The sequence below is a fragment of the Hibiscus syriacus genome, unplaced genomic scaffold (assembly GCF_006381635.1).
Source record: "Hibiscus syriacus cultivar Baekdansim isolate YM2019G1 unplaced genomic scaffold, ASM638163v2 tig00111105_pilon, whole genome shotgun sequence".
NCBI classification, from domain to species: Eukaryota; Viridiplantae; Streptophyta; class Magnoliopsida; order Malvales; family Malvaceae; genus Hibiscus; species Hibiscus syriacus.
This window is the reverse complement of record NW_024062987.1, coordinates 537511-554117: the sequence shown is the minus strand read 5'-3', so window position 1 is coordinate 554117 and position 16607 is coordinate 537511. Positions and strand designations below refer to the sequence as shown.

Sequence of the window (16607 nt, the reverse complement as noted above, 5' to 3'; positions counted from 1 at the left end):
GAAAACCTTATTCAAAATTAAAAAGACTCAAGCAAAAAAGATAAAAGACATAATATAAAAAATAGGAGAACTAATACTCATCGGCGGTCGACAACCAATAATAAGATTAATGTCGCTGCCGGCTAAACAAAATCAAAGAGAACGAAGAAGGTAAAAAAATATTAAAATAAAGCTAGGTTAAAAATGTATATAATGTTAATCTAAAAAAATTAAAAGCTTTTAAATATGTTAGGTATACTATATGAAATGATATAAATCCACTAACGGACAGGATGAGTTCATTTCAACATCATAACAAGACAAAGGAACAAGATAGGATACCATAAAAATGTTGTCGGAAAACCCGGGTTTAGATGCCGTTAAGGATGGATCGAGAGGTTGATTAAATTATTATATATTTTATATTATTATATATATATATATATTATTGAAAATCAATTTTTGTTGTTTGAAATTTTATAGGTTTAAATTTGTTCTCTTAAATTTAAATTTATCCCTAACATAAAATCTTATGTCCGTCTTATATGGTGCCATACTTATCACGAAACATCACCATTTTATAATTTAGAAACTAAAATTTATTTGCATTGAAGGAAATTTATTTATTTATTAATTTGTATTGGCTCAGCAGAATGAATTATTACGCGGTACTGTCTTAGAGTGACTTGTAGTATGAAATATTACAAACTATAATTCAGAATATAATACGACAAATATGTTTTTTGTGTGATTATGGAAACTAATTTATGTTTGTGTATGGCTTGTAATTTTAAAATTACTGTAAGTAAAGACGGTATGGTTTGTAGTTAAAATATAAATTAATTTTACACTTAGGTTTCATAAATTTATAAATATTTCATGTAAAGATTCAAACAATGTTTATTACTAATTTACTAAATGTTTTGAGAGGGATTCATTTGCTTGAGTTCAAAATAGAGAAAGATCTAAAAAGTATTTAAATAAAATTAATCATAAACTCAGTGTTCCATACTAAAATGATAACTTTTCAAACGTATAAGATTAAAATGTTATTTTTTAATAATAGAGGAACTAAAATTAACATTTAGATATAGTACAGGGACTCGCAAAAGAATTTAACAGTTATATGAAGCAATGATATAATGTAGTATGAAATACAAGGTCTACAGCAGCCACTTACCAATAATTGATCATTCTCCTAATCCTCTCTGTACTCAAGCTGGCAACACTGTCACCTTCTACATCTCTTCTCTTCTTCTTATCCCAATTCTCCCTTGATTCCTGCCCCTAAATTTCTCTTCGAAAAACTCCCCCAAACTTCATGCTCTAACGCAAAAAGCACTCCCACCAAAAATGGTTCCTTCAATTTTTTCGGCCATGTTTCTTCACTTCATTTTCTTCGTCACGGTTGTCAATGGCGAGCAGGATACTATTTACGGGATCCTAAAAGCCCATGGACTGCCCAAGGGACTTCTTCCCAAAGGAATAACCGTTTCGACTTTGACGATACGGGTCGGTTTGAGGTTCATTTGGATCAGCCCTGCAAGACCAAGTTCGAAAGCGAGATGCATTACGATAGGAACGTGTCGGGGACTCTGAGTTACGGGCAGATCGGGGAGCTGTCGGGTATCTCTGCTCAAGAGTTGTTTCTTTGGTTCCCGGTTAAAGGGATTCGGGTCGACGTTCCGAACTCGGGTCTTATTTATTTTGACGTCGGTGTTGTTTTCAAGCAGTTCCGGTTGTCGTTGTTCGAATCGCCGAGGGATTGCTTGGAGGTTCAGGATTCTGAATATGGTGATTCGATTTCTGAAGCAATCTCCAAGGTTCAATTCTACTTCCATTACTCTTAATTGATTAACACGCTCTGAAGTCTGAAGTATGCTAATTGAATAGCGTAATTCATTTTTTTTAATCAACCACTTGTAGAATCGATATGAACATGGTGAAGAAACTTTTGGGAGGAACGAAATGTAGAAAGGCGGGCAAAGGGAGTGGTGCAATATCTCAATCAGTCCAACAATCAAGTCAATGGTGTTTCGGGGCATGTTCATTGTTCCCCACAGGTTGTAAATTTGCGCGCTTCCATCATGTGTGCTCTGCTTGTGTTTTCTTTCTTAATCCTATATAGTGCAGTCATCGGCCATTGAGGAAGAATGGAAGATTTGGGAAGCTGTATTTAGATGATTGTCATGTTGGCTTGCCCTATGGAAAGATGAAATTGAGATCGGAATGGCGATTTCCGGTGATAAAATCAGACCAAATTTTTTTCATATGTTAGTTTGTTCATTGTGTTATTCATGTGGTTGTTAAATTGAGTCTCTTTTTGTTGGGAGTCGAGAAGCTTTGGAGTTTGGACTGATGAGACGGATAAGAAGACGTCGATCGATGTTCAATAATAAAACCGTCTTGGTTCATTTCATTACCTTTGTGTGCTTGAATATTGTGTTTCAGTTGCTTTATTGATTTTCCTGTTCATTGTATGCCAATGAGTTCTATGAGTGAAATGGATGGAAAAAAAGAACTCTGAGGGACTTGTGCTTCCATTTTTATGGTCAGATTTAAACCTCGATAGGATCGAGTTTCATTATCAGAGTTTGAACCAGGGTCTGTGACTGTGTTCATCATGGGAGTATATCCCTCCCAAGGATTTTTCAAATTAACACTCGCGTTTCCATGAAAACTTCGAGTTTATGGTTTATTACTTCAGCTTTGGGAACAATTGTTTGCCAAAACTGGTGAACTTTTGAGCACTACCAGGCGGTGAAGCCATTGCCATAATGCTTATTTATAGGCATGAGATACTTTGAAATAGCATGTAGTATCTAAGTCATTGGCTGTTAACACTGCATACACTTCATCATCCTCAATGAACCATTTCCTCCCTGAATGTAAAAGAATGAAGATTTCCGAAGATATGCTGTAAGCTAGCACTTTTTTGCCTTGAGCAGCTTGTGAAATGTTGACAAGAAATTGGATGTGCATATTCTTTAAGCACTCAAGGTTTGTGAATATTTGAATTGGCCAACACTGTTTATAAATCATAGTGAAAAATTGGTCTGATCTGTCTTGATTTACTGTATGCAAAATTTGGTGTTTGCTGTTAGGCCTCTTGTGCTCCGGTGAGCCTTATCAGTAGGCCAATGGAGCATCATTTTATTGGTTTGGTTAGTAGAATTTCGTCCCCCACTGCCCCACTTGTGTCAATATTAGATGTAGATTCTTCCTTTGCTGACTGAGCCACTTTGAAATGGACACCAAAAAGCTTGCCTTTTTTCATTTTCTGATGACCGGGACATGCTTAGGTTTTATGTACAATGCCAAGCCTTTATTTTAGATTTAGATTCATATTTAATTCACTATGAGCACCACAACTACGTGACTTTTTTGGAGGAGGAAAGGGTTGTTTAGGATTAGGGATTACATTCGATATTTAATGTCAACTAAAACATCATATGATTTTACTTAATTCATCTAATTATTAAAATAATTTTCAGGGTTTTAACGAACTGTTAATACCGAGTATATACATCATATGCCTTTTTTAAAATAAAATAAAATAAAATCGAATATATATATATCTCGGCCGAAAAACAGACGACCGCTTCGGTATATAATTCAATCCATTGAAAAGTCTACGTAATGTAACAACCATAAATCCAATCTGACACCACTAATCACTTAGCCACCAAGATATTTAGGCACCTTTCTTTACATTCAGATAATTAATCGTTTACGATGCATATTATTTTTTATATTTTACAATTTATATGTTATTTATAAAATAATAATATAAGTTATTTATAGGTCGTATCTTATGTTACATTTTTGTTGTAAAATATATGCTATTTTCATGGTCAATGTTCTGGTATGAATCGAAAGTGAGGATGGAGATAATTATTCCACTGAAAATTTTAAATTCTCTTGTATTTTAGATTTTTTCTTATATTTTCTATTAATATATATATTTTTATCCCCTAAAATTTTATAAATTTACTCTCCTCAACACATAAAATTATACGTTCGTTCTTGTTTGAGACTTCTTTAACGATGATGTAAAACATTATTCGTTTCGGATTCTTCACCTCCCTCTAGACACAGGAAATTTACCCTACGGACTCGACAACTAATCCATATCATAGCCATGGCCTCTGATTACACCATAAATAAGGAGTCGTGAATCTACTTGAACTCGTTCAGAGCAATAATGTGCAACAGTTGGTAAGATTTTAGCCACTAGCTTTACATCCTCCACGATTCTTGGGTAGAATTGGCATAGGCAGGGATGGATCGAGGGGTGCTGGGATGTGGTCACACCCCTTGGAAATTTTAAATCCCCATATAATTTAGGTATTTTGTATTGATGATCTAATTTCACACCCCTAAATTTTTAATATAACTTCCTAAGTTCGCATCCCTAACATAAAATCATGTGTATGTCCATGGGCATAGGTTAATACCTATTAATATGTCACAAACCACCACCATGTAACATTCAACAGTAACAGGTATACATGAACGGTGTGGAATTGTATCCAAATCCTCATGTCATTTGCAAGAATTAACATCTTTTGTCTCAGAATTGTTCCATTTTCAACAACCCTATAAGTTGTAACATTCACATTCTCGAAAGCAAGTTATTGTTCAATGATCATAAACCCTAACGCTTAACCCTAATTACAACTACAAGATCCACCTGCTTAGGCCAGCTATTCCATAATAAATCGATGCTCAGCTAAAAATAGAACGAATGACATCAAATACGCAATTCGATGAGCATTAAGTACCACTTCGGTGGTAAGTTTTTTCTTAGTCAATTGACAACATACACTCATTGTACTCTACAGAGGCAATTTCTCAAACCAGAATCTTCCAAGGAGAACAACAATCCCTTTTACTAAGGACATCATTCAATAGGTTCACTATTGGTAAGCTACCTAGTTTAAAACGAGCAACTTTTATGTTCAAATTTGCAAAGCCATCAAATGATTCTAAATCCCAATCCCATAAAACCAAATATATATTTTCTCATGCTAACAATCCTAAGAGCAGTTATAATGCATTCCTCCATAAGAATTCATCAAAACAACACAAAAACAGGGTACCAAAATTTGTAAATGTATCTGCAGAATATCAAAATTATACCATGACATAATCTAAGAACAAACGCATTTAATAATAAAAAGGTAGGAATCTAACGATGCAACTTGAATAAACCTCTCTTATTCACTTTCCCTGCAGCTTGAGCAATCAATAAATTCGGCTACTACTACTGAGAATTGACCCCAGAGTCCCCAACACGGCAAAGGCAAGAAGTGGACTAACATCCAAGGTATCGAAAATGGGGGGAATTATATTCCTAAACAGATTCAAATAAGGATCACAAAGATCCCTAATAGCCGAGAGGGGCTGCCGGTCCCAAGGAATGTTCGGAAACCAACTGAGCAAAACCCGGACCATCAAAACCCCACTGTAAATATCAAGCCACTTAGCTAAACCCGCCGCCACCACCGTTAACGGCGTGTTGAGGTATCCGTTAGGGCGGTCCTTTAAGGAAGCGAAGAACAGCGGGCCCATGGAGGAAAGTGCGTTAGGGTTATGGTTGATCGTTTTGATGGCGACATTTTGGATCATTTTGCTCAAGAGAATGGTGGCGGAGAGGGCCAAGGTGAAAAGGGTCTTAAGGGTTCGAGTTGAATCGCTGAGTGGGTACCGGGTTAGGATTTGGGGGCGTTTGCAGGGTATTGTCGTGGAAGGAGAAACGAAAGCTAGAGGTATAAATAGGGTGGTCTTGGTGTTGGGGTTTGGGGGTTTGATGGGGAGAGGAAAGGCAGGCAAGCTGGTTTGGAGGTGAAGATTGGGGAATTGAAGTTTCGTGGGGGAAGGAGTGTTGAAGGTCGAAGAAGGACGGATTGGCTGAGAAACATTTTCCTTTCCCTTTTCTCGAGAAACAAACGGAAGGATAGAGAAGGATTTAGAAGGAAAGTGGATTGTAACTGGACAAAGGATTGGCTAATTCTTATCTATTTATTCCGAATCGACTCTCGAGTTAGAAAGCCTTTTCCGCCGACTCCGACCCGTGCCCGTTAACCATTTTTGCTAAGGATGTAGAATTAACAAGATTAGGTTAATTTCCCTTTTCTTTTTCAACTTTCTTCAAGGATTTTAATTGGCCAATAAGTTCGTTACGAATATTTGTTATGACTAAAATTTATATAAAATTTTAATATATTTATTAAGATTAAAATTATATAGTATGATATTTAATTTTTAAGTCTAAATATAGAGTTTAGAAAAATATTATATATGATAAAAACAAATAGAGGAATTATAGTTGACATAGAGATATTTAAAAAAACCATTTTTCTTTTATTGGTGCCTCTTGTCTCTTTTTTTCGTCTTTATTGATCGAGGGTCGCACCAACTTTAATGTTAGTTGTCGATCGTGATTTTTTATTATCTTTTTCTTTTCTATATCACATTTCTATTTGTTTGTATTTTCAATAAGCATTCATGACACGTTTTTATATGCTTTTATGGCATATTTTATTATGTTTTTTGACATTTTTTTGTTATTTGGTCGTTTTTCATTTATTTTTTTTCTTCTAAGGGTTGATTTGACATCGTCACAACTGATCAAGATGATACTTATCTGATATTTGATTGATCTTCCCAGCTTTGGACCATCGGATTAGATTTGGTTACTCGATTTTCGTTCGTGGATAGCTTTTTACGTCGCTCGAGTCTGATTTACGGTTTGTCGATAGTCTTTTAATAGCTTGATCCCCCTTTGTAGTTCGTTTGCCGATACAGTCAGATTTGTTTGTATCTATCTTTGTTCGAGTTTCTTGGTTAGATTTTTAATCTTTCCTTAAATGGTTTTTATGTGATTTTATGTTGCTAGTTTTGTTTCAATGAATATAATAAATTTTTCTAATTATGTGTTTAATTTACGATTATAATTATATATCTTTTTTGTAATTTGGGATATTTCCTATTGTGAATAAAGTTATTTGCTTATATAAAAAATATTATTTATGATTCATATAAAAAAATAATACAGATTTATTAGGGATGACAAACGGGTGGGGCGGGTGCGGATACCCCTTCCCACCTAATATTTTCATATCCACCACCTACCCACGATAGGTAAAATTTTTAAATTCACACCCGCTCACGCGGATACATTCTCAATCCACCCCTACCCCTTTACCCAATTGGATACCCACCACCCATCTCATATTCGTTTATACCCGTCCCAGTTCATACCATTAATTTGAGATAGGCGAAACAACGGTCTTCAATTCTAAAAATGTTTATACCCTAACATTATTAAAAGTTATGTCCTATAAAATCTTAAGAGTTAGAGAATAGTCTCTAAAATTATATATATATTCATAATGATCTAAAAATTATATGGTGAGCAGTTAGTGGTTGAGCGGATGCGGGGCGGGTAAGATCTAAAATCACCTACCCACTACCCACGGCGGGTATGAATTTTACATCTACATCTGCTCATTACCTACTAAACTTACTCATCCCTATCCCACTTAGAACGGATACGATACGAAACCTACGAAATTAAACTCGTCTGTCATCCTTTTTTATTTTACAACATGTTAACAATCTAATTTTATTTACAAATAACTATGTTAAATCAACTTAAAAGATAAACCGCAATTAAAAAAAAAACTAAAAGCATAACAAAAAAGGTCAAAGAAGAGAAATCGGTTTATTGTGAGGTTTTTCTTCAACGATTTTAATAGTTACCTCTAATTTAAAAACAAAATACATTTATTAGTTAGAAAAATTATACTATTTTTTTAAAATCCTATCAATTATGGGTTGTACAATATTAATATTGATTGATAACATAAAATTCTTGAATTCTTTAATTTATTTACATGTGATATTATAATCTCTTTTACATTAAGAATGATATCAGAATGTTTGTATTTTTTTTTTAGGATTACTTTTTCATGAAAATCACTTAAATCTTTTAAATTTATTTAAAGGTTTGACGCACTAATGATATGATCTCCTGTGATGGCCGTCTAATGAGACTAATTTTGAGGTATACTTTCCTTCTTGAAATAATGCTTCTCACTATTTAAATTTCCGAACAAACACTCAAAGCCCCTCAAATCTAAGAAAATTTCATACCCCTAAATGATGGCTTTTGTTTAATTTCGTCAATTTTAAATGAATTTCTTGAAAATCAATTCTATGAGAAAAGAGAGTGAAACTCAAATATTTGACACTAATATAATCATGAAAGATAAACTAATATAATCATGAAAGATAAATGACGAGGGATGAGGATTGACCACTAGAGTGGTCGGAAAAGTACAATGTAAAAGAGTGACTATTTAAAAGTTTAATAACAAAATTGATGCATCTCGAAAGTGTACTAAGACGAAGTCATTTTAGGTATCAATAGTAACACTAAAACAATATTATTTTTTGTTTTTGTCATCAGACAGTTTAGATTTTAACGTTCAAGTAGCATAATTAAAGTCAAAACTAAAGTATAGTTTGAGAAATTGAAAGTTTAATAGTATAGACAATACATAACCTAAAATTTGAATATTTAGTATTATACCATTTTGATTTTATGACAAAAGCAATATTTTTTATTATTTGTGATAATTCACGTGATAACAACGATAACGATAACGATGACGACGATATATTAACAACTTTGTTAGAGTTATTTTGATAAAGTATATCTTATATATTATGATCATGATAGATTAAGTATATTTTATTTATGCTGAAATTTATTAATCTCACGTTATGTTTAAGTATATAATAAATTTAATCTAACTCAACGTAGATGTTCTTGATTACTTAAAATATATAAAAGAATTTGATTATCAATTCAAACAAAAAGTATGTGAGACATTGAATTTGTTTAAATTAAGAATTCATTTGATACATAAAAATATATGTTATATTAAATTCATTTTATTCCCCCAAAATAAATCCGAATGAAGTAATACATACAATCTCCATGCAATTTAAGTATATGACTATCTAAAACCTACCTCGGACCCATCAAAGTCACCCCAAAAACCCAAAGAAACGACAAACTAAACATGATCAAAACATGTTTATTAAACCATGATAAGCGTTCAAACAATGAAAAGATAAAGAAGAGAGTGTTATGATCAGATCATCAATCACACATCTCCCACAGTGCCATCACTACGGTTGTTGTTGATGGTGGTGGTGGCGGTGTATTGCTTTGAAGCAGGGTACTTGATAGCATTGAGTTCAACTTTACGAAGAGCAGCTTTCCCCAGATCAACGCCGCAGATATCAGATAGCCTGACGGAATAAAGCAGAACATCAGAAAGCTCCTCACCCAGGTGAACTTTTCTTCTTCTTTCCAATCGGCCAACCCTTTCGGGACCTCACCTTTCCACTGAAATATCTCAGACAGCTCCCCCACTTCACCAACCTATACATGTATAATCACCGCCGTGAGGGATAGACGAATGATTTCACGTCAAGGAATGTAATAAGATTATAAAAAAAAAAAATATAAAATAAATATCTAAAATATGAAAATTTATGTTTGAAGCAAACATATATTATATATACCAGGGCCAAGAGGATTCCTAGGGCTGTGGAACTGATCCCAGTCTCTTTCCTTGGCGAAATCAGCTATCTTCTGCTTGAGAAGATCGAGGCTCACGCTTCGATGATCACCTTCAGTCATGTTTCTGTTTCTTGGAGATCAAGGGATGGGATCCTGTGTTAGGCTGTCTTTTGTGCTAATGATTGGTAAATCGTGTATATATATATATATATAGGGTAATGAATCAACAGCTGGGGGACCTGTGTAATTGGATTTACTTTACTGGATAAATAGAAATTAACATACGCTAAAGTTACATTCCATTTATAAAATCCAACTAATAAAATTCTTTCCACAATTTATAGTTTCCTTTCCTCGTGGATGAACGTATAATCCAACTAATAAAATTTCTTTAATGGATAAATATAAATTAACATACCATAAAATTTCTTTTCCTTATAGGAGAAATGGAATAATGAAGAAATGAAAAAAAATATTTGTATTACTCAAAAAATTTCATAGAATATTTTTTTAATGATATGTGATGATTATAAGACAGTGTGTGTTCAGAATTTGTGTACAATATTACAATAACAACTGTATTAAGTAGATTAATACTAAATCGTCCTTCTTTTAAGCCATCCAATCTATATTTGGACGTTTGAACATGTGGTGGTGGCTGGTGGTGAAGCAAAGCTCGTGGGTCAAACACAACTCTTTGTGTAAAAGACATAAGAATTAGGTGAAAAGGCTGTTCATGGAGGGAAAATAAGAAATTATGTTCACAAGTTCAACTGCGGTCAAAGCCGATTGAGTTTGCTTTATACACACCTCGTTTTTGCGTTGTGTAGGGATTTAGTCACGGACTTGATATGAAAAAAATGATATAAATTTACTAATTGAAGAAAATTCGAATTTTATGATGGACATGTATCCACCTTAATCAAGTTGTGGTTCTGCCATTGGTTGCTATCGACTGCTCGAACTTGACTTCTAAGAACAACAACGATTCCTTTAGTCCTTGAGGTAGGTTGATTGACCTGTGTTCGTAATTCAAAAACCTATCTTGGTTGCCTCAACTGTATGCCTTCTTGTTTCCCAATAACGGGAATCAAGGTTTAAAAGTTTATTTGGATGAGTTGTGAGATTACTTCACTGAAATTAAAAATAGACGATGAGATTACATTGAAGGGCTTCATTTAAGAGGTTTATCATTATGAAATCGCGTTCAAATTACAATTGGACCCCAAGTCAAGTTGTATAAAAAAAAGCTTTACAAACTTTATGTTATAGGCAATCATTTTATTCAAAATAATTGTTTTCGATTGAAGGATATAATGAGAGGAAACTTGCCTAACTAGCCAAAGAGTTAACTCGTTCAAAAGAAGCATCTTATCCAACAACATACGAAAGGAAGAAGGATCTATTGTGTACTTATATGTAAACTTTATGAAAGACAAGACCTTAATTTGACTAATATTTAAATTAAGACCCAAATAGCTCTAAAAGAAATTAGAAGACCATAATTTCTCACGCGTAACAAATGACTCGGTCCTTGAATATATGTGTCATGCATATAATTAAATACCGGTACCCTGTTTGTTTTCTTTCATTTTGGTTATTATTTGTTATGATTTGTTTCTTTGGATTTTTATTTAATGCATTTGATCATGTTTCTGTTTTTAATTTGTATAATGTCATAATTTGAGCATTAACTTTAAAATCTTTTATTCTAGTCATGTATTAAATATAGATTAAATCCTAGATGTTAGAACTAATCAATTGATCACCAAGATTAACTTTAATTCTTAATTTTTAATTAGGTACTAATTTCAATTTAATTTAATAAATTTATTTCTTATTCAGGTTTAGGCAGAAAAAAAAAAAAAATAACTTAATTGCATTTGAACTCAAGACCAGTTAGTGACCAAGCAAAACCTTAACCAATAGACAACGATGGACTTAAATATATGCTAATTGAGAATATGATAACACTTAAATTGTTAAAAAATCTAATATCTTATTTATAATTATTTTTAGATTTTAATATTTTTAGATTGCTAAAAAATCTAATATCTATTGATTGGAGTTTCCAGGACTCCATGAAATGTGCAGAGGACTGCTTCAAATTTCTCTGCAGATGGATATTGGATCACAGTTCACAACACATGAAGTTTGTTTCAAAAGGAAAATACAAGACTGGTTCACATTCTTGAATATATGATGTCAAATTCTTATGAAAAGATTTCCTATAGAGAGGCAGTGGAAATTTTGAGGAAGACCTTGACAACATATATCCTATCTATGTTACTCTCACTCTTCATCTTTCTTGAAGAATCCGTGTTAGAAGACCGTAGCCTATACTTAATCATGAGTTTTGGAGTACGGTCCTCCAAATACTCAAGTCCAAGTAACATAGCTTCCGAACCAGCATATCAGACTTACGTTTGCAACTTAATCTGACAGATTTTTCATTCTTCAACACCAGGTAACAGATAGGGCTTTTGAAACAAAACTTCGATGGGGCGTCCCTTTAACAGCTGAACATCTAAGGTACGTATAATGTGGCTAACCAAAAACTGTCAAATGCAAATATCCTAAAGAATATGAGATTTTTCTTATAAGACTTTTACCATTCATTAACTCTATGGCAACTACTTGGCTGATGATCACTTGATGATGGAAAAACAGTGGCGGCTTTTGATCTTGTTTGTACCAAGGTAAGTCTAAAACTTGAAATAAATATATTGAACAAAGGTGGCTGCTTTAGATGCTTACAAATGGATAATGGTATGTAGATTGGAAGAGTGATCACAGGCAGCCAAAGTGAAGAGCGCCTTGACATGCTAACTACAAGGTAATGACCTTTCTTATTCAACAGTAATTCCATTGCACCAATAAGTAGTGATCCTACTTCAAATGATTGCCAATGAAATATAATGGATTCAAATGAAATGGTTGATAGTGCAAAACTAACCTGTTTACATATTAGTGCTTCCAATAGAGAATTTTTCCGGATTCAAATCCCAGCTTTCTAAATGCCACCTGTTAAAGATAACTGCAAGAACCAACTGATATGAACTTGAATTTATCCCAGTTATTCTAATAATGATTTTGAATCCATTAAATTTGGATGTATTCTTGTGGAATGAACAATTCTCAATATATCCTTGTTGATTTGAACAAAAAAATTAATTTTCCCCTTGTCTGCTATGGTTTTCTGATTTCAGAATCAAGGAATTTGACTTGTCAAGAGATCAATATGAATGGTACCAAGATCTTTGCAGGCATGGAACTTAAGCCTCTGGATTCAGCCTAGGGTTCGACCTTATGGTTCTTCTGACCACTGGCCTCACCGATGTTAGAGATGCGATTCCTTTTTCACGAAGTCATGGCAAAGCCAACAACTAAGAAAGAGCCTCCATAAAGTTTTTAAAAATAGAGAGACCGGGTTTCAACTTGATTGTGTTTTCAGATACAGAGAAACTTGTATAAAAACATATCTAAATGCAATACACGTTTAATCTTATAGCTAAAAATGATTTAAACAAACTGCTCATGGATTACCTGTTTAAAATTACAATGCTTCTCTACAGTAGGCTAGCAGCTGAACCTGATAAATCAGCGACAAGTTCTGATAAATGTACATCTATAGAACGAAAAAGAAAAGGCCCGTCACCCAGAAATGACATCTTAAATTTCATCTTACCAACATCAACAAATATTACGCCGGTGAAGAAACACAATCTGATGACTATATCAGAGGGGAACTTGGCTTGCTCCTTGAATATCATTAATAATATGTAAAACAATTATGAATACCTGAGGTTCCTTCAGAGTTTCCTCAATACAGATGCTGCACCCACAACAGCCAAGATGATGCCGAACCATCCCCGAGAGAGGCACCTACAGCAGCAGATGTCAATTCCTTGGCTTGAGAATCTTTCTTGTCTACTGCCAAAGCATGCTCTCGTGCCAACTCCAATGAAAGCCTATCTCTAGCAAGCTCCTTTGAATTTGATAGGAAACAAGAAGATCGGAAATTATTTATGAGCATATAAATTTGATAATCAAAACAACAAGAAACTAAACTACATTATAACATTGTGCGAGTATCACAAATAACCAAGTGATTCATTTATAAATGTCTATCAGTAATAAATGGGTCATATCCTAAGATATTATCCTATGTTGATGCTATATTTTTATTATTAATATATCCATGAGAACTCTTTATCAAAATATTTTATTTATCTCTAATCTTACTTTTAAATTAAATACCTGTAATTTTAAATTTATTTTTATAAAATTTAATTAAAATAATAAAATAAAATTCGTTGATTTAACTAATTTAAGAAAATATTAATTGGTTCAATCGAATGCACGCGCTACTAACAAAAATGTTATATCAAATTAAGTCGGCAAATAAAGTAGACAAATTATAATTACTAAGAAAACTACCTCAAATATCATAAACCTTTAGGCGTTGACTCATTTATACACAAGTGTTTTAATTTTACTAATTTTAGTACTAATATTTATTTTTAAGTGTAATAATATCACTCCGTCGTCAATGATTTGACGGAACGATGGTAGATCCATTTCGTGATATTGCAGACATGGATGTCTCACCAAAATGAGGTCGTTCATGTCTCACCAAAATGAGGTCGTTTTGGCGCGACTGTTTTGATGTCTAAAAAAGCTAAAACGTCATTTTACTTGAAGAGGTTTTGTTAAAATTGAGTTTAGTGGGATTTGAACTTTAGATCTTTGGAGACAAAAGATGAGACTTAAACTACTCAACTGACTTAAGATTTTAGTTACATTCTTACAAATATAATATACAAATATATTCTTAAAAATATTATTTTTTTTAAAAAAACACATAAAATTTTTAAAAATTCCAAATCCCCAAACCCTAAATATTAAATCCCTAATTTCTCTCATTATCGCCGTCGAATCAACGACAATTGCCCACCACTTTCATTGGTAAACTCTCACCACTAATGAACCCACTCTCTCGTTGTCGGAAATCAAAGAACAATGTTCTAATCGATCGTCAAAATATTGAATATAAAATATTCTGATCGAACCATGAACGACGACCAATTGACGGGCGAATGGTGAATAACGTACACGGCGAGATGAGGAGACTTCGGTGTGGTGGCATTGGCGTGTTATCGTTGGTGAATTAGGGATTATGATTTAGGATTTTTAATTTTTTTGGGGGGGCAATTTTAGAAATTTTGGTTTTTTTTAAGAATTTAAGGTTTTTTTATCATGTCAACAAAATGATATTGTTTTAAGCATTCACATCAACAATGTCACCGTGCGAAGCTGCCATGTTATCGTACCGTTAAATTAGTAACGGCAGAGTGGTATAATTGCACTTAAAAATAAACGTTAGTATTGAAATTGATAAAATTAAAACGTTTGTGATATAAATGATCCGGTGGTTAAAGGTTTGTGTTATTTAGATTAATTTACCCTAATTACTATCGTATAAATATTCATTATCTTGACATCATGATAACATAAGATTATTGTATTTTATATTATTTCATTTTCATTCTAGATTCACAGCCAACATCCTCGATTTAATAAGGTTAGGTCAAATAATTGTGGAGCAAAAATTTAAACATTTAAGAAAGTTGATCCAATCCAAGTTTGGACACTTGATCCCTCTGTCGGCAACTTCAAGAAATTTCCCCACACCCCAAAGTAAAGGTTGATAAAACTGTATCAGCAGATTGACACGTAAAAGAAACAACTTAAGCAAACACTAAAGTAGGTACATCTCGTCTTAATAATTTCACTGACAACTATCTCGTTTTGGACGTCGTTTTCACCATAATTTTTTTTCTTGTTGCCTTCAATTCGACTCTGTGATGTTTACACATATGATGAAATAGATGGTACACATTCATGTATTGATATTATTTCTATATCGTTTTATGTTTTATTTATGGATTAAATATACAAAAGGTACTTAATCTATGATTTTTTCAGTTTAGTATCTAACATTTATTTTGTTTTAGTTTGGTGTTTAGCGTTATTTTGTTACTCAGAATAGGTCATGAAATACCGTAATTTCGGCCGTTAAGTGACACGTGTCACAATTTTATTTAAATTAAAAAATTACATATATATATATATATATTAAAGAAAACATAAATTTTGAAATAAATCTAAAACTTTGAAAACCTTCATTTCAACCCTAAACCCACATCGATCATTGCCTTTTGCCATCAACGAAGCTCCACCCGACCTCCTCTCCCTCGGTGACCAAAACCCCCCATGAATCATGATGATCGATGGTCAATCAGTCGTCGGAATCGCATGGATCGCGATTTTCATTAGGGTTCGCATGGTATAAAATGTTGATTCGTCATCGATCGGTCACGATTTTATAGGGTTTTGGTCCCGAGGGACGGAGGTCGGGTGGAGCTTCGTCGATGGTAAAAGGCGGTAGTTAGGTTTAGGGGTTGAAATAAAGGTTTTTAAAGTTTTGTGTTTATTTCAAGATTTGTGTTTCTTTAATATATATACTTTTATTTTTTAATTTAAATAAATTTTAAACCACTAATTTGTGAAACGTGTCACTTAACGGTCTGTCACAGTTTGACCCACTTTGAGTAACAGAATGAAAGTTAGACACCAAACTAGAATGAAACAAACGTTAGGTATTAAACTGGAAAAACGAATATAGGTTGGACACCTTTTGTATATTTAAGCCTTTATTTATTTTTTGGTAAAAAAAATTAAAGCCTATTTAGTTTTTGATTAGGATAAATTGGATATTTTTAAAGTAAACGTAATAATTTGATTTATTTCAATTTTAAAATCTCAAATACAAGATTTTAGGCTTTTGTTTTCTTTCTTGCGTTTGATCAATTTTTTCTTTTCGAGTATTTATAGATGTAACGATCTTCCTCACGGTTGTATTTTAGGGTGAAAGAGATGAGGTTTGACAGGACATTTAAGATTAAATTGGTAAAATATTAAAATTATGGTTGATTATAACATGGACAAGAAACTACAATATTGA

General features: G+C 33.1%; 1 protein-coding gene, 1 long non-coding RNA gene and 2 pseudogenes across 2 annotated transcripts; 2 read left to right on the top strand and 2 right to left on the bottom strand.

Moving 5' to 3' along the window:
• Positions 1 to 1160: 1160 nt before the first annotated feature.
• Positions 1161 to 2510, top strand: LOC120153852. The gene is made up of 2 exons (XM_039165723.1): positions 1161 to 1802; positions 1906 to 2510. The coding sequence occupies exons 1-2, from the start codon at positions 1545 to 1547 to the stop codon at positions 1951 to 1953; spliced, it is 306 nt and encodes a 101-aa protein (XP_039021654.1). The 5' UTR covers positions 1161 to 1544; the 3' UTR covers positions 1954 to 2510.
• Positions 2511 to 4997: 2487 nt separating this feature from the next.
• LOC120153829 lies at positions 4998 to 5971 on the bottom strand (annotated as a pseudogene).
• A 2990-nt stretch (positions 5972 to 8961) lies between these two features.
• On the bottom strand, positions 8962 to 9736 carry LOC120153970 (annotated as a pseudogene).
• A 2501-nt stretch (positions 9737 to 12237) lies between these two features.
• LOC120153716 lies at positions 12238 to 12855 on the top strand. Its single transcript, XR_005518817.1, has 3 exons — positions 12238 to 12279; positions 12358 to 12416; positions 12790 to 12855. It is a non-coding gene; the product is annotated as an uncharacterized LOC120153716 (long non-coding RNA).
• The last annotated feature ends 3752 nt before the right edge of the window (positions 12856 to 16607 follow it).

Coding starts and splice junctions, on each gene's coding strand:
- LOC120153852 (XM_039165723.1), top strand. CDS start 1,545: ATGCATTACGATAGGAACGTGTCGGGGACTCTGAGTTACGGGCAGATC. Junction 1,803..1,905: donor TTTCTGAAGCAATCTCCAAG/GTTCAATTCTAC, acceptor AACCACTTGTAG/AATCGATATGAACATGGTGA.